This window comes from Ruditapes philippinarum, unplaced genomic scaffold (genome assembly GCF_026571515.1).
Source record: "Ruditapes philippinarum isolate M1 unplaced genomic scaffold, ASM2657151v2 ctg395_1_1_1_1, whole genome shotgun sequence".
Taxonomy (NCBI): domain Eukaryota; kingdom Metazoa; phylum Mollusca; class Bivalvia; order Venerida; family Veneridae; genus Ruditapes; species Ruditapes philippinarum.
Genome location: NW_026858316.1, coordinates 140,923 through 163,280, shown reverse-complemented (window position 1 = coordinate 163,280; position 22,358 = coordinate 140,923). Strand labels below are relative to the sequence as shown.

The following is a 22,358-nucleotide window of genomic DNA, read 5'->3' as shown; positions in this document are numbered from 1 at the left end:
GCGGTGATATTATTCATTTTATTTTTAAAAAAAAATATGAATGCTCGCTTGTTTTAATAATAAAAACAAACAATTCTAGTAGGAGAAAAAGTCCAACTATCCATCCATTTCTGTTACTTGCTGCGAATTTATATATATTAGACCTGGCTTTGTTAAATGTAAGTGGTCGCCATTTTTAAAAGTTGTGTATTTCAAGGGAGGAAAATAATTGTGTTTGATTCAGAGGGATATCATTGGGATTTGCTAGTCATTCACCTATTTTAAAGAAAGAAGACTTATTTGAAGATTGTAACATACAATAAATAAGTGTTGACAGAAGTGTAAACATTCAAAAAGCGACTAGGAAATTGGGAAACTTGGAATTGTTGAAAGGCTGCCTAACGAAAGCTGGGTTGTTTACTTATTCTTCGGGCTGATGGCTGTCATTGCTTTTCAAGTTTTCATAAAGCATACAGCAGTTATTGCTCGTAATATACTTAAATATGCCCACATGTCATCAAGAGCAGTTTTGCATGTGGAAGGAATGTATATTTCAGACTGTAAAAATGAAAAAAATAAGAGACGATATTTGGTGATTGGTAATTTGAATGAATAGAAGTAAGTTTTCTTCTTTTTATTACTTTTGATATTTAAGTTATTTATCAATTTCAGCTTTGCTTTTCTCTGAACAGCCTGACATTGTCAGAATTGTCAGCAAAAATAAAATTGAGGTACCACATGGGAAAAATCTTAAGAAAGTAGTTTCGTCATTGAAAAGAGTGTAATTATAGTTTGATAATTTTCAATGTGAAACTATCAAATATAATGTTCACGGATAAATCAATAATCCTTAGAAAAAGCATAAAATAATAAGAATTATTATTGTCCTCATTGTTCTGATGAACTTTAATATATCATTCTAATAGACTACCAACCATTAGAAGGATATAGGGATAATTTTAAATTGACAGTTCAGTTAACAGTTATTTGTTCTATTTTGTCCATTTGTATTTGATTTTGGTAAATTTTTAAAAGACCCTAAATTAATCAGTGATGAAATAATTTACTAATCATGCACTATTGTGTAAGTTACACTGTGATTGACATAAGACAAACTTCCAATTGACATAAAAATTCTAGTGTTTTTATTTTCACACAAAATATGCATGTTTTAGGCACAGTATTTATATTAAAGGTATAGTCTGATTTTATTGACCGGTCAATTATGAATACATTATAGCACTCATTTAATTATTCGATCCCACTTCGGTTTTTTCCGTTTATTTTACGAGAATTAATATATAGTATATCACTAACGTTTGAAAAACTCCCACTAGCTTAATGTAGGTTCTCGTAACATCCGCAATAGCACTGTCGGTTAAGTGATTCCCTAATGCATGGGAGGTCCGAGGTTCGATTCCTTCTTTTGACATTCTTTTTAGACTTATTCTTTCTTTATTTTTAAGTATATTTTAATGAAAATGGTCAAGAGTTTGCAAAAGTGTCTATGCGATATGAAACAAAGAAGAAACACTGAATTGTCACGTTTTATATTGTATTTTATGGCACTGAAATGACACTTATTGATTTTAATCCGAATGAATTTTAATATTAATTCTTAAACAATGTTATATATTACCAAAACAAGTGCAAAACAAAATTATTAAAAACAGAAATAAACAACAAGAACTTCAAAAATGTTGAAAATAATTATGGACATACGTTGTCTCGATCTTACAACACGTAGGACATTAGATGTTACATGTATATACCCGTAGTTTACCCTATTGCGCTATACAGTCAGGGTAACTAATTCAGAGGAACAAGATGAATTTAATCACATCTTACTGCGTACTCCTCACGAAATTTAGCTGACATTTATCGAACATTAATATATTCTGTGCATTGACCGTATAAACAGTATGTAATTGACAGGTTAATAAAATCAAACAGTACGAATGTTCGACACAGTAATATAAATCAGGATTGTGTCGAACATACAGCTGAATGTAGTATGTAGTTAGACGATGTAAGAAGGAGGCCTGGATATCTGTATAGGGACATAAAGTGTAAATGTTAAATTCATAAGTCAGTTCTAGTATATCATAAAATTACTGACAAGGAAAGTATTGAATATGATGTGAATTCACGGGTGAAATGTCATATTAACCACGGCCATCGCCTCTATCAATATCATAACATTCAAATTGTCGGTTAAAATCTCACATCTTATGCAATGGATCGTAGGTCAATAATTGTTTTAGTATATGATCAGCCGAAGATTAAAAAAGTAAAGCCTAATATTGAAAACAAGTCATCAATGTACCTCTCATTGTAGTATAACTTATATTGTATAGATTTGAATAGAAAAATACGCCATTAAGAACAAAATGAAGAAATTAGAAGAATGTCAATAGTCTATGCTATATTGTCAAAGTAAACGATTCTGATTATATTTAGATATGGAAATTCAATTCAGCCAGTTCAGCCAATGAATATGATACATAATTTGGGCACGCTGTATGGTTATTGAATATGAGCCTGATATATTTTTAGATTTGGAAAAAACCAATTCAGCCAGTGAGTATGATACTAAACCCAGTGAATATGATACTTAATTTGCTCTAATGACTGCTATATAAACCCATGAGATTACAGCTGTTTTTAGATCTTATAACAAAGCAGTATATCAGTTAGTGAAATGTTAATTATATCATATATACAAGTATTATGCTGATTATCATCACAAGACAACATAGTCTCCATGCATTCTAACGTTGTACATCTGCATAATCTGAATAAAACATACATTTATTTGTTCGGCAAAATAATGTGCGTCATTTATCTGAAAACCAAAATATTCTTAATATGAATTGCCAAAATAAATTTATTCTTTTTAAAAAAGGTTAAGTATTTGTTATTATACAATTATTGACAAGTGAGCCATTGAATATGATGTGATATTCACCGGCAGGTGACATATTGACCGAGGCGATGGCAACGATTTCTTGAACGCTGCGCACACAAAAGTAATTCAAGTTTATACTCATCATTGCGCTTTAAGTATAATAGTAAAGTAATAATTTTTTAATCGAGAAATATGCCATAAAGAACAAAACGCAACAATTATTTTTCAATTAACACGCATAATTAACAGTCTACGGTGTATGGTCATTGACTATGAGTTTCAATCTATTTTTAGACTTGGAAAATCTATTTCAGCCAGTGAATATGATTCCAACCCAGTGAATATGATTTTATAAAAAGTTTTCTTGACTACTGTTTGGGCCAATGAGATTGCAGCTATATTTAGATCATATAATAAATAATAATATGTCATATTTTGTTGAAAAATAGAACCACGTCTTGTAAACAATAATAATAGAAATAACATTTTGATTACAGTTTGCCTTTTGGCAAAATAAGTACAAATATAGAATTATAATAATAAAAAATTATGTTAAACATTCTCCATTTCTGTTTGCTTATTATAATAAATCTAGGTTTCGTGCCAAATATAGCAAAACTTCTTGTACATAAAATTTATAGGAAACAAAAGTAATATTTTTAAAGTGATATTGTTTAATTATTCATACATGTGTATCAATCATGTATTGAATAAAAACATTACTTTAAGCATCAACATACTATTTCTACAATCTGTCCCATTGAAACCTTCTGCACATTGGCACGTGTAATTATTGACACCATCTTCACACGTACCACCATGTTGGCACGTAACATTTATGCAGTCATCAATATCTGAAGCAAACAAATATTTTTGCATTTATATTGTAATAAAGAGGGAAGGACTTTCATTTCATTCATGCGCCGCTGTTATTGGGACAAAAATAATTTGTATTTAATGCCCCAGGCACATATTCACGGATAATGCCACGGAAGAGCTACGGTCTAATCGTTCACGGATTACTACGGAAATGTGAAATTCCGTAGTCCGCTACGGTTCAAGTACGGACACACAACGGTATGAGTACGGAGTCCGACGGATTTACCACCAAAAGCCCCCGGAGAGACACGGATTGTTACGGACCGACACGGTTTGATACGGAGCGACACGAATCAGGACGGACGCACTACGGATACACTACGGTCTGCTACGGTATAAGCACGGGTTAGTACGAATAAGTACGGTCTGATACGAAGAAGAACGTATTGATAATAGGAGAAGAACGAATTGCCACGGACCTATACGGACTTAATACATCCGTCCACAACCTCTTGCATGCTCATTTTCAAAATAACTCACAAGAAAAGAACACCTAGAAAACGAATTGCAGAGTTCAATAATTTTGGCGGAGAGGATTCGGTCTAATCGCGTCCGACCCCCGAGACGCATCAGGTCCGATTAAAGTGAGTTTCTTGAAGGACGCTGGATTCTCAACAAGTTCGGCCATGAGAGCCTCATACTAAACATGAAGTGGTCTTCGTAAAAGCCCATCTCTGGTCCACCATCTCGTCTGTCTTCTCTTACCTGATTAGATTTGGACTAGTAATCATTAATGAAAAATGTTGATAAATTATGCTTCTCTTTTAATTTTAAAATTTGCTGTTTATTTTACAATTACACTAATTATCGTGAATGTTTATTTTTTGAAAATATGTAAAAAGCTTGTTAATTAATCTTATTATTACTCAAGGGCAAGCGCCCGAGGCTTATGAGACACTTCGTTTTATGTACATATTTATACCAATTTCATGATCCAATGTTTGTAAAATATGTAACATTAAATGTTATTCTATTACTTATGAATTGTAGTACGATATTAATATATTTTACCTCTATGCATGTCATCAAGCAGCTCGACCACTGCCTCCGCATTCTGTGCCATATCAATATAAAGTTGCAGCCAGTAAATGGCAATTATCATTTATTGAATGTTCCCGCAAGTATGTCTGTTTTTTAACAAGAAGTTAGTAAAAAGTACATGATACTAAATTCATCCGTACTGAACAGTGGTGGACCGTACCATTCCGTACCGTTTCGTGTTGCAACGCAATAAACCGTATAAGACCGTGCTAATCCCTGCCTCTCCGTAGTACAATGTATTTCGGTCGTGGCTTTCCGTGACAATGCCGTATTAATCCGTATTAAAACCGTAGGGTAACCGTACAAATACGTAGTTCTCAGTACCACACCGTGGAAACCCTTGACAAGTTGTTGCACTACGAATCAATACGGACTAGTACGGTTTTCGTACGGACCAGTAAACATCAGTACGGTTTAATACGGACTAGCAGGGATACGCTACGGTTGATTTTTCCGTAGCAAATTTGTGTGCATGTTCAAAAATTGTCAAGGATCGCTACGGATATACAAGGACTACTACGATTGATTACGGTTACAATAGGAAGAGCTACTGAGAAGTATGGGTACATGTAGCTACGGACGATGCCGGAATTAATCCGTGGCTCTTCCGTAGGCGTATTCCGTGAATATGTGACAGGGGGTTATATAAGGGTTTGTTTAAGCTCGAGATAGACGATTTTAACAGGTATCTATGGTGGCTGATTTGTGCCATTTCGTGTTTTCGCCCGGCGGCCCCGCGTGAGCGTGGAGAGAGCACGGATTTAAGAAATAAAATGGCAGGGGCGTGAAGCGATAACAGGCTAATTAGTAGGGATGCGGGGCAAAGTTTAAATAATAAAATTTGACCCGCAGGTACGAGGTGCCATAAAACGACGGGAACACGGAGCAAAACAAGCTTATGAGCAGGGACGCGAAACAAGGTTAAAGGAATGTATAAAACGGCTGGCGCGAAGCGAAATCACGCCAATAAGCGGGACAGGGGGGCGAAAAGTTGTGATTTTTAAGAATAATTTGGCGGGGGGGGGGGGGGGGTGAACAACAGCACGCTAATTAGCGTCCTATAGCAAAAAAAATTTCGCTTCGTGGATCACTGTATTATATTTAAATTTCGACTTTTCGCCATGTGCCCTGCTAATTAGCGTAACGGGCGTGTGAGTTTAACAAATATATCAATGTCAGAAACCAATTTATTTATTTTTGTTTATCCAATGAACTTCATGAAAAGTAATGAAGTGCCAAGTCAATACTGTTGGACAATGTTTATTAATTGTATGTCACCCTGCCATTTGTAGATCAATGTTCATATGCTAATATCGTTCTGAGTCAAAATTTTGGAAACAAACATTATTTCACTTTAAATGTAACTAACCAATTAAACATAGATCAGATCTTTTAAAAATGCGGCTTTAGCTGTCATGCCTGATAAACCGTAACTGTTGTGTGTAAGTGTTAAAACAATAGAATTAAAAATCAGACTTTCTACTTTGTGTACCTAACTGATGTTTATATCAAGGATTGCTGAGTGAATTTTAAAACGAAATCATATTATTTCTATATGTTTTTATTTTGTTCTTGTTTTCGATTCTTTACCTTATATCTATAACATTTATATTCTAAAATAAATCAAATGTAGAACTTAAAAAGATTAATTAAAAACCTTTCTTCCTATAGTGTTGGTATTACTTCTGATTAAATAGAAGATCATAAATGGCGTTTTTGAATTTTTACAAATCGCGAATATATAGCGAATATAAAACACGCGAATCAATTTAACATATTCCATCATGCTAAATATCCAAGCTGTAGCTGTTGATGGTTCAAAGACAATATATATAGAATCCCAACTCGAGCATGAGTGATTCCGTCGTGATTGAGCCGTTTTCTCATTTACCTGTACACATTAAAAACCAAATGAAAAAAGAGTTAAACTACTTTCAATGCGCGCTGACATTATTTGCCCGTTCACGACATTAATAGAGAAGTGGTATGATACTAAGATACAGTAGAAAGAAAATGGACACCGTCGGGTAAACCAGATTCATATTCGGGAATGAAACCCGATATTATACACCGCCTATCAAATAAATACATGTATAATGACGCAAAACTACAAATAAAACTGATACTTTGAATGGTTCATCTTATAAAAACTTTTCGACTATACCATCTAATGGTCAATCGATATTTGACATATTTGTAAGGACATTTAGATTCGACGTCATAATATGTCTTCATTGCGCAATTCGTACTTGTAGTTTAACGCCCCACATGGTTCTGCCAATAGACAACTTAAGAAATAATATATCCAAAACAGTGATTTTATCGCTCAATAAAATCACTATTTGGAGTTCAGTTTTTCAAACTGATGTTGTTTAATTTTTCATATCAATCATGTATTGAATAAAAACATTGCTTTAAACGTCAACATACTATTACTACAATCTGACCCATTAAAACCTTCTATATCTGAAGCAAACAAATATCTTTTGCATTTATATTGTTAAGAGGAGGGTAGGACTTTCATTTGATATATGCGCTGCTGTGATTGAGAAAGACAGAAATAATTTTTAGTTAAGGGTTGGTTTTAACTTAAATGAATTCAACTGAGAGGAATAATTTTAACAGGTATCTATGGTGGCTGATTTGTGCCATGTTGTGTTGTCGCCCGGCGGCCCCGCGTAAGCGCGGAGAAAGAAATAAAACGACGGGGGCGTGGAGCGAAAACACGCCAATCAAAAGGGATGCGAGGCGAAGTTTAATTAATAAAACGTCGCCCCGCGGGTGCAAGGAGCGAGATTAATGAAATAAAACGACGATGACGCAGAGTGAAAATACGCTAATGACCGGGGGCGTGATTCGAGGTTAAAGGAATGTATAAAACGGCGAGCGCGGAGTGAGATCACGCTAATAAGCGGGGCACGGGGCGAAAAGTGATTTTTGGGGAGGCTATGCCTCCCCAAATGTTAAGACCGCTGCAGCGGCAATCAGGTCAAAAAAATAGCACCGTGATATTTTAAAGCTGACTCATCACTTATCACCGTAATTTACAAGTTGAAACAAGTTTTTGTTCTTAACCATCATACTTGCTATTTGTAAAGTTCATAATTCTTAGAGAAACACTTGGTTTAAACGTTTTCTAAATTTTAAAAAATGTGAGTAGTGATTTTACTGCGGCGGTAAATCGGTCATTTACATCAGTCATAAATAGTTCTGATAGTTTAACCCTTATACTTTAACTACTATACAGGGAAAATTAAAAACAAAACGCATTATTGTAAAGTACTGAATAAATGTTTGAATTATTTGGCAAAATATTGTTTTTATTTCTGAAAACAATTTTCCAATTACTCGCAGCGACCAGCTGTTTATGACGGGTCATTAACTAGAACGTTGCAACACAGTAGTCTCAATATCATGCATGTTCTTTTGTTGTTATAAACCATTAATAGTCCTGAAACATTTTTAAAAAAAAGACAAATAATGGTAAACTGTCGCTTACATCAGAGACACGGATCATGCTTGCGTGATAACTAAGTAAAACTAACTTATTAGTACACCCTAGGAGGCTGTACGCGAAAAACGCTCATAAATATATCATAATTTATAGCTGTTAGTAAATATTTTTCATACATTTAACTAAGAATTCACTGATGCCATCATGGTGATTAACATATAGTTTGAAAAAATTATATTCTTGAACCATTATCGCAAAGAAAGCACTATTTAACTACAAAACCCGTAAGGACCCTCCGCAAGAATACATTTTACATTGGCAAAATAATAAAAAAAAACAATACTTATATTTTCATCTCACATAATTCATCAATCAAACTTTTAACATAAAAGTATCTTTTAAAATAGGTCTGGCAATTGATGATCACTACTCTAATCTTTTAATTGAATTAGAATAAATTTAAACATGTGCTCTTTTATTTAGGAATATGTTGTGGTGAAAGTCTTAATGTATCCACTAATCTCATAATTAGAATTAGACAGGTCAGGGATTTATACAACCAGTTGTTTAGTTAACTACGCTCAGTTTTATCCAAACAGAAACATTCAAAAATTTGGGGTAAAAAACATGACCAAAGTACCTAGTAGTCGTTTACCCGGTGGTGATCTCATTAAACTGATTATAGATTCGAATTGATAAGAAAACACAAATAAAAGCATGTGTTTCGGTACAACAATAATCGGAAGTATAGTGAACAGTTAAATGACAGAAATATGTCGTCAAATGTGTTTTAACATGGGAATAATTATTTCAGAGAAAGACGCAAATATCAGTCTTCAATCAAATGAATGACCCGTATTGTGTAATTAGAAAGTTTATTCGATTCTAGGCCAACGCATCATAATTGGACAGTCCATGTGAAATAAATTAAATTTTCAATACAGATACATAAAAAATATTAAAGAATAAGAAGCTTTTTAAAAACAAACAAAGTAAAACGCATGTATATACGAATGACTTACAGTCGAGCATCGCAAATTCATCAATTTTACGAAACTTAAATTTGAAAACGATATTTGCGCGCGCTGAAGTGATTAATGTTAATTTGAATAAATAAAATAAAAAAAAACTTATATGCTTGTGTTCTAAAAATAATCGGCGGCATAAGAGGAATTTCGTATTCATTTTACAACACTTGAAAAATTACCGCAAAAAATGTGTTGTTGTTGTTTTTTTTTTGTTTTGTTTTTAACAAAAACTTCCAAAACACGCTATTTATAACAGCATTCATAGCACTGACGCTTCGATGTTCTCATCTATTTGCGGGAAATGGTCGACAGGGATAACTCTACGTAATAATAACAACAGATTTTTCGCACTGACGCTTCGATGTTCTCATCTATTTGCGGGAAATGGTCGACAGGGATAACCCTACGTAATAATAACAACAGATTTTCCGCAGTACATATATATTTCAAGCTTGTGAGGTTTAAAACTATCGATAAACTACCATAAGTTGGGTTGAGTGTTGGCGGTAAAAAAGAAGATATAACTTCCTGATCAATGATTCAATTTTGAATAAGTTTTGCAGATATGTATTTTTTCAAGCAATATTTAGCTTTAATAAATATCCGAAGCCGTCAAAGTCAGCGACGAGTAAAAAAATGGGAATAACTTTCTGAAACGTGGTTTTATTCAAGATTTGCTTCGGGAGAAGACAACTTTCTGTCCGTAGAGCATGAATATTAAGACGGTATCTTTATTTATCTCATTACAGATACATAAGAACATCTCACCACAAGTCAGTATGTTTATTGATCTCAATTATATGGTACATGTAAATATGTATAATTTTTATGTTCAATAAAAATTTCGCATAACTTGCAGTTGTTATTATCATTCGATTAAAATGACATAAAGTATTTATGATGAACAGTCCTCGAATATAGTGATAAGGAACCGTCAGTTGTAAAATGGTATTGTGATCTTATTTTGAGCAGTCGTCATACTTGCTGGTATATGTCATTTATTATTGGCAGTTTAGGTTCTTCAAAATGTGCATGATTAACAGTCCGAACGTAGACCTCAATGAAAAGTACTGGGGTATTAACAAAATGAATAGTCCGCTAATTAGCGTCCAATAACACTAAATATTTTGCTTCATGGCCCCGCTGTATTACATTTAAATCTCGATTTTTCGCCCTGTGCCCTGCTAATTAGCGTGTTTCGCTTCGCGGCGCTCCCGCCAATTTAACTTGTTAATTCTGGCAGGGTCGCGGCGCAAAAACACAAATGGCAGAACTCAGCCACCATAGGTATCCCACTGGCCATAGCTCTTACAGAAGTTGTGGGTCAATCACAGAGGGGGTGAAGCAGTCGTAGCAGAACGATGTAGAAATGTCGTCGTTGTCATCGGTAAATTTGATATCGAGTTTTACTTTTTATTAGACGCCACGTTTGCTAAATTTTGATAAAACTGTATTGTTTTTTGCGAGGGCCAGTGTGGGTAGTTCCTTAAAAGATAAACATACATTTATTTCTGTTTTTTAATCATTTTTATATTTATAACACTGCAGAATGTTGCCGGGTCCATATACATAATTTTGTAAAACGAGAATTCTTGTTAACTTTATTTATAAAGGTTATTCCTCATGCAGTGCTGTAGTCCAACTACAATGTCCGCGACGCAAAAATATGAGGGTGCAAGCCTATTCAGACTTCTTGATATGTGTTGTTCAGTTGTCACGATACTGATAGCCCCTTAACCCGCTGTTGACCCAGTTTCTGTTTCGAAGGGGTGTTGGTTTGAGAAGAAACGTATTGTATTGTATTTGGCCGTAAATAGCATGACTTTAGGCGAGTTTAGTTTAATTAATTGTTTAAAATAAAGATAATGAGCTCTGCATTCTCTATGAATATACCATTTTAGGTGTTAAGCTTTTTTATCTTAAGGAAATATATTGATTTCGTCCATTTAATTTGCATGTAAGAAAGACAAAAGTTTTCTTTTGTAAGAAAATGTTAGTATTTGCACATTTAAAAAATTGTAGCAGGTTAATGATACAAATGACGACAACACCTCTTGGTTTGTTATTTGTTAAATGCTCATGAAATGACAAATACTAGTACTTGAAATTGCATATGACGACTTACAAACAACAAAAACATCAATCCTCAAAAGAATAATCGAATTTGATTTGGGTATAATTGTATTTGTTGTTGATGATAAGGATGATGCTGTTGTTGGGTTGAAGTGTTTCGTTTTCATTTCTTTCCCAAATATCCCGTATGATACATATAGTTTTGTACACGTTAAAATGAAACCGTACAATTTGTTAAACAAATACATGTACTGTAAAATAATTCTAATTTAAAATCAAAATATCAGTTTGTTAAAGACAAAACTGCTACTGAAGCCATTATTTATGTCAATATAATTTTTGAACTATTCCCTATTTCTGAATTGGATAAGTCTATCTTTCTATGCAGAACAAAGCAAAAGATATAGTGAATTTAGAATCCCTAAATAAAGCCCAACGCGGATATATTGAAAATGTTGCAGGCTCGGTTTGATTGAGCCTGTTCATAGACGGTACTGTTAAGTTCAAACAACCGTCCATGTCCCCTAGCACCGGCTTAAGCAGAATGTGAACTAGTAAAATTAAGAATTTTGAAACAGCCGCAGATGTGTTCATATGGCGGTTATGATGAACTTCAATGTGACACGTTAGTGCCGTTCCATGAAAAGCGGCATATGGTCCCCAGGTAAACAAATGCCTGTGCCTTAAACGAGAAAACTATGGGGCGGAACTAAATAAAATGGAATTTTGAAAGGTAATCTGAGGTTATGAAGCCAAAACTTCTTGCATATGGTCCCCAGGTAAATAAATGCGTGTGCCTTAAACGAGAAAACTATGGGCGGAACTAAATAAAATGGAATTTTGGAAGGTAATCTGAGGTTATGAAGCACTTATGAACACTTCTTGGAACTGTACCTTATATACATCAGAAGTGTTTTCCAGCTTAGATTGTTTTTAGTTTATTTAATATAAGACATTAACTTTCAACATCAACTTACTATGTTCACAATCAGGTCCATTATAACCTGCTGTACAAGTACACGTGTGATTGTTTACACCATCTTCACACGTACCACCATTCTGACACGTAACATTTATGCAGTCATCAATATCTGAAACATTCAAATATTGCATATATAATTATGGTTAATAAGAGGTATTCGCTTAAAATATGTTTATTTGTGCTGTGATTGAGGAAGAGAAAATTAGTTTATAGCTAAGGACTGGTATTTGCGCATTTTTTTATGGATGAAATTACATTTATTTCAAAGAACAAAATTCTTATTTAGGTAAACAATTTTAAATATGAAAGAATATCGCAAGAAAAAAATTCTGATATATGTTTCAAGTTCAGATCAAAACATCCGTCCCTCAGGTAGCCACCCATTGGCGGTAACTCGGGAACCCTCGTTACCGCCCATTAGGCGGGTACCTTGGGACGGATATTCCGATCCTAACCGTAACATATGATTGATATTATTAATCCGAAGCTGATCCTTTAACATCACAGCAAAGTAAGCATAGCTAACCCTCGTTACCGCCCATTAGGCGGGTACCTTGGGACGGATATTCCGATCCTAACCGTAACATATGATTGATATTATTAATCCGAAGCTGATCCTTTAACATCACAGCAAAGTAAGCATAGCCCAACAAATCTGTAAACTTATATTTCATATTATATATATATATATTTTTCATGCCCCACATGGGGAAACAACAATAATTCACTTCGTCACATAACCATTTATGGGTCGTTAACCCCTTAATCCGCAGTTGACTCAGTTTCTGTTTCGAAGGGGTGTTGGTTTGAGGAGAAGCGAATTGTATTCTATTTTGCCGTAAATAGCATGACTTTAGGCGAGTTTAGTTTAATTAATTGTTTAAAATAAAGATAATGAGCTCTGCATTCTCTATGAATATACCATTTTAGGTGTTAAGCTTTTTTATCTAAAGGAAATATATTGATTTTGTCCATTTGAGTTGCATGTGAGAAAGACAAAAGTTTTCTTTTGTGAGAAAATGTTAGTATTTGCACATTTAAAAAATTGTAGCAGGTTAATGATACAAATGACGACAACACCTCTTGGTTTGTTATTTTTTAAATGCTCATGAAATGACAAATACTAGTACTTGAAATTGCATATGACGACTTACAAACAACAAAAACATAAATCCTCAAAAGAATAATCGAATTTGATTTGGGTATTATTGTATTTGTTGTTGATGATAAGGATGATGCTGTTGTTGGGTTGAAATGTTTGGTTTTCATTTCTTTCCCAAATATCCGGTATGATACATATAGTTTTGTACACATTTAAATGAAACCGTACAATTTGTTAAACAAATACATGTACTGTAAAATAATTCTAATTTAAAATCAAAATATCAGTTTGTTAAAGACAAAACTGCTACTCAAGCCATTATTTATGTCAATATAATTTTTGAACTATTCCCTATTTCTGAATTGGATAAGTCTATCTTTCTATGCAGAACAAAGCAAACGATAGAGTGAAATAAGAATCCCTAAAGAAAGCCCAACGCCAATAAATTGAAAATGTTGCAGGCTCGATTTGATTGAGCCTGTTCATGGACGGTACTGTTAATTGCAAACAACAGTCCACGTCCTTAGCACCGGCTTAAGCAGAGTTCAACATTGAACACGAACTGTTAAAATTTAGAATTTTGAAACATCCGCAGATGTGTTCATATGGCGGTTATGATGAACTTTCAATGCGACACGTTAGTGCCGTTCCATGAAAAGCGGCATATGGTCCCCAGGTAAACAAATGCGTGTGCCTCAAACGAGAAAACTATGGGCGGAACTAAATAAATGGAATTTTGAAAGGTAATCTGAGGTTATGAAGCCAACACTTCTTGGAACTGTACCTTATATACATCAGAAGTGTTTTCCAGCTTAGATTGTTTTTAGTTTATTTAATATAAGACATTAACTTTAAACATCAACTTACTATGTTCACAATCAGGTCCATTATAACCTGCTGTACAAGTACACGTGTGATTATTTACACCATCTTCACACGTACCACCATTCTGACACGTAACATTTATGCAGTCATCAATATCTGAAACATTCAAATATTGCATATATAATTATGGTTAATAAGAGGTATTAGCTTAAAATATGTTTATTTGTGCTGTGATTGAGGAAGAGAAAATTAGTTTATAGCTAAGGGCTGGTATTTGCGCATTTTTTATGGATGAAATTACATTTATTTCAAAGAACAAAATTCATATTTAGGTAAACAATTTTAAATATGAAAGAATATCGCAAGAAAAAAATTCTGATATATGTTTCCAGTTCAGATCAAAACATCCGCCCCTCAAGTAGCCACCCATTGGCGGTAATTCGGCAACCCTCGTTACCGCCCATTAGGCGGGTATCTTGGGACGGATAATCCGATCCTAACTGTAACATATGATTGATATTATTAATCCGAATCTGATCTTTTAACATCACAGCAAAGTAAGCATAGTCCATGAAATCTGTAAACTTATAGTTCATATTATATACATGTATATATATTTTTCATGCCCCACATGGGGAAACAACAATAATTCAACACGTCACATAACCATTTATGGGTCGTTAACCCCTTAACTCGCAGTTGACTCAGTTTCTGTTTCGAAGGGGTGTTGGTTTGAGGAGAAGCGAATTGTATTGTATTTGGCCGTAAATAGCATGACTTTGGGCGAGTTTAGTTTAATTAATTGTTTAAAATAAAGATAATGAGCTCTGCATTCTCTATGAATATAACATTTTAGGTGTTAAGCTTTTTTATCTAAAGGAAATATATTGATTTTGTCCATTTGAGTTGCATGTGAGAAAGACAAAAGTTTTCTTTTGTGAGAAAATGTTAGTATTTGCACATTTAAAAAATTGTAGCAGGTTAATGATACAAATGACGACAACACCTCTTGGTTTGTTATTTTTTAAATGCTCATGAAATGACAAATACTAATACTTGAAATTGCATATGACGACTTACAAACAACAAAAACATCAATCCTCAAAAGAATAATCGAATTTGATTTGGGTATTATTGTATTTGTTGTTGATGATAAGGATGATGCTGTTGTTGGGTTGAAGTGTTTCGTTTTCATTTCTTTCCCAAATATCCCGTATGATACATATAATTTTGTACACATTAAAATGAAACCGTACAATTTGTTAAACAAATACATGTACTGTAAAATAATTCTAATTTAAAATCAAAATATCAGTTTGTTAAAGACAAAACTGCTACTCAAGCCATTATTTATGTCAATATAATTTTTGAACTATTCCCTATTTCTGAATTGGATAAGTCTATCTTTCTATGCAGAACAAAGCAAACGATAGAGTGAAATAAGAATCCCTAAAGAAAGCCCAACGCCAATAAATTGAAAATGTTGCAGGCTCGAATTGATTGAGCCTGTTCATGGACGGTACTGTTAAGTGCAAACAACCCTCCACGTCCTTAGCACCGGCTTAAGCAGAGTTCAACATTGAACACGAACTGTTAAAATTTAGAATTTTGAAACATCCGCAGATGTGTTCATATGGCGGTTATGATGAACTTTCAATGCGACACGTTAGTGCCGTTCCATGAAAAGCGGCATATGGTCCCCAGGTAAACAAATGCGTGTGCCTCAAACGAGAAAACTATGGGCGGAACTAAATAAATGGAATTTTGAAAGGTAATCTGAGGTTATGAAGCCAACACTTCTTGGAACTGTACCTTATATACATCAGAAGTGTTTTCCAGCTTAGATTGTTTTTAGTTTATTTAATATAAGACATTAACTTTAAACATCAACTTACTATGTTCACAATCAGGTCCATTATAACCTGCTGTACAAGTACACGTGTGATTGTTTACACCATCTTCACACGTACCACCATTCTGACACGTAACATTTATGCAGTCATCAATATCTGAAACATTCAAATGTTGCATATATAATTATGGTTAATAAGAGGTATTGGCTTAAAATATGTTTATTTGTGCTGTAATTGAGGAAGAGAAAATTAGTTTATAGCTAAGGGCTGGTATTTGCGCATTTTTTATGGATGAAATTACATTTATTTCAAAGAACAAAATTCATATTTAGGTAAACAATTTTAAATATGAAAGAATATCGCAAGAAAAAAATTCTGATATATGTTTCCAGTTCAGATCAAAACATCCGCCCCTCAAGTAGCCACCCATTGGCGGTAATTCGGCAACCCTCGTTACCGCCCATTAGGCGGGTATCTTGGGACGGAAAATCCGATCCTTACTGTAACATATGATTGATATTATTAATCCGAATCTGATCTTTTAACATCACAGCAAAGTAAGCATAGTCCATGAAATCTGTAAACTTATAGTTCATATTATATACATGTATATATATTTTTCATGCCCCACATGGGGAAACACCAAAAATTCACTTCGTCACATAACCATTTATGGGTCGTTAACCCCTTAACCCGCAGTTGACTCAGTTTCTGTTTCGAATGGGTGTTGGTTTGAGGAGAAGCGAATTGTATTGTATTTGGCCGTAAATAGCATGACTTTGGGCGAGTTTAGTTTAATTAATTGTTTAAAATAAAGATAATGAGCTCTGCATTCTCTATGAATATACCATTTTAGGTGTTAAGCTTTTTTATCTAAAGGAAATATATTGATTTTGTCCATTTGAGTTGCATGTGAGAAAGACAAAAGTTTTCTTTTGTGAGAAAATGTTAGTATTTGCACATTTAAAAAATTGTAGCAGGTTAATGATACAAATGACGACAACACCTCTTGGTTTGTTATTTTTTAAATGCTCATGAAATGACAAATACTAGTACTTGAAATTGCATATGACGACTTACAAACAACAAAAACATCAATCCTCAAAAGAATAATCGAATTTGATTTGGGTATTATTGTATTTGTTGTTGATGATAAGGATGATGCTGTTGTTGGGTTGAAGTGTTTCGTTTTCATTTCTTTCCCAAATATCCCGTATGATACATATAGTTTTGTACATATTAAAATGAAACCGTACAATTTGTTAAACAAATACATGTACTGTAAAATAATTCTAATTTAAAATCAAAATATCAGTTTGTTAAAGACAAAACTGCTACTCAAGCCATTATTTATGTCAATATAATTTTTGAACTATTCCCTATTTCTGAATTGGATAAGTCTATCTTTCTATGCAGAACAAAGCAAACGATAGAGTGAAATAAGAATCCCTAAAGAAAGCCCAACGCCAATAAATTGAAAATGTTGCAGGCTCGAATTGATTGAGCCTGTTCATGGACGGTACTGTTAAGTGCAAACAACCCTCCACGTCCTTAGCACCGGCTTAAGCAGAGTTCAACATTGAACACGAACTGTTAAAATTTAGAATTTTGAAACATCCGCAGATGTGTTCATATGGCGGTTATGATGAACTTTCAATGCGACACGTTAGTGCCGTTCCATGAAAAGCGGCATATGGTCCCCAGGTAAACAAATGCGTGTGCCTCAAACGAGAAAACTATGGGCGGAACTAAATAAAATGGAATTTTGAAAGGTGACCTGAGGTTATGAAGCCAACACTTCTTGGAACTGTACCTTATATACATCAGAAGTGTTTTCCAGCTTAGATTGTTTTTAGTTTATTTAATATAAGACATTAACTTTAAACATCAACTTACTATGTTCACAATCAGGTCCATTATAACCTGCTGTACAAGTACACGTGTGATTGTTTACACCATCTTCACACGTACCACCATTCTGACACGTAACATTTATGCAGTCATCAATATCTGAAACATTCAAATATTGCATATATAATTATGGTTAATAAGAGGTATTGGCTTAAAATATGTTTATTTGTGCTGTGATTGAGGAAGAGAAAATTAGTTTATAGCTAAGGGCTGGTATTTGCGCATTTTTTATGGATGAAATTACATTTATTTCAAAGAACAAAATTCATATTTAGGTAAACAATTTTAAATATGAAAGAATATCGCAAGAAAAAAATTCTGATATATGTTTCCAGTTCAGATCAAAACATCCGTCCCTCAAGTAGCCACCCATTGGCGGTAATTCGGCAACCCTCGTTACCGCCCATTAGGCGGGTATCTTGGGACGGATAATCCGATCCTAACTGTAACATATGATTGATATTATTAATCCGAATCTGATCCTTTAACATCACAGCAAAGTAAGCATAGTCCATGAAATCTGTAAACTTATAGTTCATATTATTTACATGTATATATATTTTTCATGCCCCACATGGGGAAACACCAATAATTCACTTCGTCACATAACCATTTATGTGTCGTTAACCCCTTAACCCGCAGTTGACCCAGTTTCTGTTTCGAAGGGGTGTTGGTTTGAGGAGAAGCGTATTGTATTGTATTTGGCCGTAAATAGCATGACTTTGGGCGAGTTTAGTTTAATTAATTGTTTAAAATAAAGATAATGAGCTCTGCATTCTCTATGAATATACCATTTTAGGTGTTAAGCTTTTTTATCTAAAGGAAATATATTGATTTTGTCCATTTGAGTTGCATGTGAGAAAGACAAAAATTTTCTTTTGTGAGAAAAGGTTAGTATTTGCAAATTTAAATGATTTGTAGCAGGTTAATGATACAAATGACGACCACACCTCTTGGTTTGTTGTTTTTTAAATGCTCATGAAATGACAAATACTAGTACTTGAAATTGCATATGACGACTTACAAACAACAAAAACATCAATCCTCAAAAGAATAATCGAATTTGATTTGGGCATTATTGTATTTGTTGTTGATGATAAGGATGATGCTGTTGTTGGGTTGAAGTGTTTCGTTTTCATTTCTTTCCCAAATATCCCGTATGATACATATAGTTTTGTACACATTAAAATGAAACCGTACAATTTGTTAAACAAATACATGTACTGTAAAATAATTCTAATTTAAAATCAAAATATCAGTTTGTTAAAGACAAAACTGCTACTCAAGCCATTATTTATGTCAATATAATTGTTGAACTATTCCCTATTTCTGAATTGGATAAGTCTATCTTTCTATGCAGAACAAAGCAAAAGATAGAGTGAAATAAGAATCCCTAAAGAAAGCCCAACGCGGATGAATTGAAAATGTTGCAGGCTCGGTTTGATTGAGCCTGTTCATGGACGGTACTGTCAAGTGCAAACAACCGTCCACGTCCCCTATCATCGGCTTAAGCAGAATTCAACATTTAGCTAAACTGGTAAAATTTAGAACTTTGAAACATCCGCAGATGTGTTCATATGGCGGTTATGATGAACCTTCAATGTGACACGTTAGTGCCGTTCCATGAAAAGCGGCATATGGTCCCCAGGTAAAAAATGCGTGTGCCTTAAACGAGAAAACTATGGGCGGAACTAAATAAAATGGAATTTTGAAAGGTGACCTGAGGTTATGAAGCCAACACTTCTTGGAACTGTACCTTATATACATCAGAAGTGTTTTCCAGCTTAGATTGTTTTTAGTTTATTTGATATAAGACATTAACTTTAAACATCAACTTACTATGTTCACAATCAGGTCCATTATAACCTGCTGTACAAGTACACGTGTGATTGTTTACACCATCTTCACACGTACCACCATTCTGACACGTAACATTTATGCAGTCATCAATATCTGAAACATTCAAATATTGCATATATAATTATGGTTAATAAGAGGTATTCGCTTAAAATATGTTTATTTGTGCTGTGATTGAGGAAGAGAAAATTAGTTTATAGCTAAGGGCTGGTATTTGCGCATTTTTTATGGATGAAATTACATTTATTTCAAAGAACAAAATTCTTATTTAGGTAAACAATTTTAAATATGAAAGAATATCGCAAGAAAAAAAATTCTGATATATGTTTCCAGTTCAGATCAAAACATCCGTCCCTCAGGTAGCCACCCATTGGTGGTAATTCGGCAACCCTCGTTAACGCACATTAGGCGGGTACCTTGGGACGGATATTCCGATCCTAACCGTAAAATATGATTGATATTATTAATCCGAATCCGAACACCAATAATTCACTTCGTCACATAACCATTTTTGGGTCGAAGCACATCTCACAGTGGTTTTACAATTTTTTTTTCATGCATGGGAACGGGTATACCTGATGTGAAACTAATGAAGTGAAAGAAAAGAAAAACAACAATTACAGAAAAAAAATCAAAAAGAAAGAAAAAATACACAAAAGACAACAACAACAAAAACACAAAGAGACTTGGACGACACATGCATTCATACTCTCGCACTCATAATCGTATTTTAAAAAAATAGTTTCAAAGGCATCAACATTATATAAAATCTAATGCATGCTATTTTGGCTTGAATTATTTCTTAATTTCATAAGCTTAAAACAATAATTTTCATTGTAGAAATAGGATTTTCTCAGCTGACATTTTTCTTTTTAAAATTAAGACATAAATTTTCTAAAAGGACTCCCAACTTTATCAAACCTTGGTAACCTATTATTTATGATTGCTACCTCTTTATCAGTCTTGAGCTTTTGTGTTTTAAAGTTTTTGGCTACAATCATGGATAAAGAAAGATCAAGCATTTTACACTGATGAAATTATTGTTTAAAGTATACTAAAGATAAGATTTTTTGCGTATCATCTTTTGCATTATAGCCAAACATAATTTCTTTTATACCTAAAGATAAAAAAGGTTCTTCATTTATTATAAGAAATTCATTTATAAATTTTTGACAATGGGACACGGCCAAAATAGATGCACGATGCTTTCAACATCATTACTACAAAAAGAACATAAAGGACGTTATTTATACTTAATTTTGTATAAAAGATGATTGGTTTCAATAATCCTGTGTAAAACTCTTATTTGGAACCATTGCAACTTGGCACATTTTGTAATTCTAAAAGGCATTTCAAATATAATTTTCCATTCATTTTCACTAAAAGCTATATTAAGGTGTTTTGTCCATTTTTCGATACTTTTGGGCTTTGATTTGTTTTTATTTAATATATTATTGAAAGGTTTTGCTCAATTTATGTCTGAAATGATATTTTTATTAAGTACAGCGGTATGTCATGGCCAATGCTTTTCTGTGGGATGTTAGAGATTATATTATATTTATTTAAAAATTGCTTTACTGATAAAATCATACCATTAAAAATTAAGATTTTAGATTGAACATTGTATCTATTAATAAATTCATTATAAGATAACAACTTTTTATCAGATGCTATTAGGTGTTCTATGTTACAAACACCAGCATCGAACAAAGATTTTAAATATACGTACGCTTTTTTAACCAATTAATATGTTATTGTTATAAAATAAAGGATGTTTGACGAAAGAATGATTTTCGATTGGAATTATTATTATATATCTTGATAAGACTGTAAAGGTGTCCTTCCAAAAAAGATTGTTTGTTTCTTTTGCAAATTTATCAAAGTGATGGTTTCCGCAATGAAAAAAATTTGCATATCTATTTTGTCGTAAAGAATAGTTCTCCAACTAACATTTGAGATTATAATTCTCTTAAACCATGTTATTTTTAATGCCATTATAAAGGCAGAAATATTTATCATCTGCAAGCCGCCCTCAGCATAGTTTTTTTTATAATAACGGAAGACTTAATGTTTACATTTCCTTGTCAAACAAAGTCATAAAACATTTTATTTAGTACACTGATTACATCTTCAGAAGGGTTTGGTAGTGAAATGTGAGAATATTTCATTTTCCCTATCCACACAACCTTAGTTTTATCCAAAAAAATCTGACCATGTGTGATAAACCGTAACTGTTGTGTGTTAGTGTTAACACAATAGGATTAAAAATCAGGCATTCTACTTTGCGTACCTAACTGATGTTTATATCAAAGATTGCTGAGTGAATTTTAAAATAAAAACATTTCATTTCTAAATGTTTTATTTTGTTCTTGTATTCGATTCATTACCTTATATTTAAATTATGACATTTATATTCTAAAATAAATCAAATGTAGAACTTAAAAAGATTATTTTAAAAAAAACTCC

General features: G+C 33.3%; 1 protein-coding gene across 1 annotated transcript in view; it reads right to left on the bottom strand.

Moving 5' to 3' along the window:
- Positions 1-22,358, bottom strand: part of LOC132752802 (tyrosine-protein phosphatase 10D-like) — a 90,283-nt gene that overhangs the window by 48,145 nt on the left and 19,780 nt on the right. Inside the window, exons 4-9 of the mRNA XM_060743188.1 lie at positions 19,875-19,988; positions 18,021-18,134; positions 16,167-16,280; positions 14,314-14,427; positions 12,340-12,453; positions 3,628-3,741 (exon numbers count right to left, since the gene is read on the bottom strand). Coding sequence (XP_060599171.1) covers positions 3,628-3,741; positions 12,340-12,453; positions 14,314-14,427; positions 16,167-16,280; positions 18,021-18,134; positions 19,875-19,988 — 684 coding nt within the window. The remainder of the gene's footprint in view (positions 1-3,627; positions 3,742-12,339; positions 12,454-14,313; positions 14,428-16,166; positions 16,281-18,020; positions 18,135-19,874; positions 19,989-22,358) is intronic.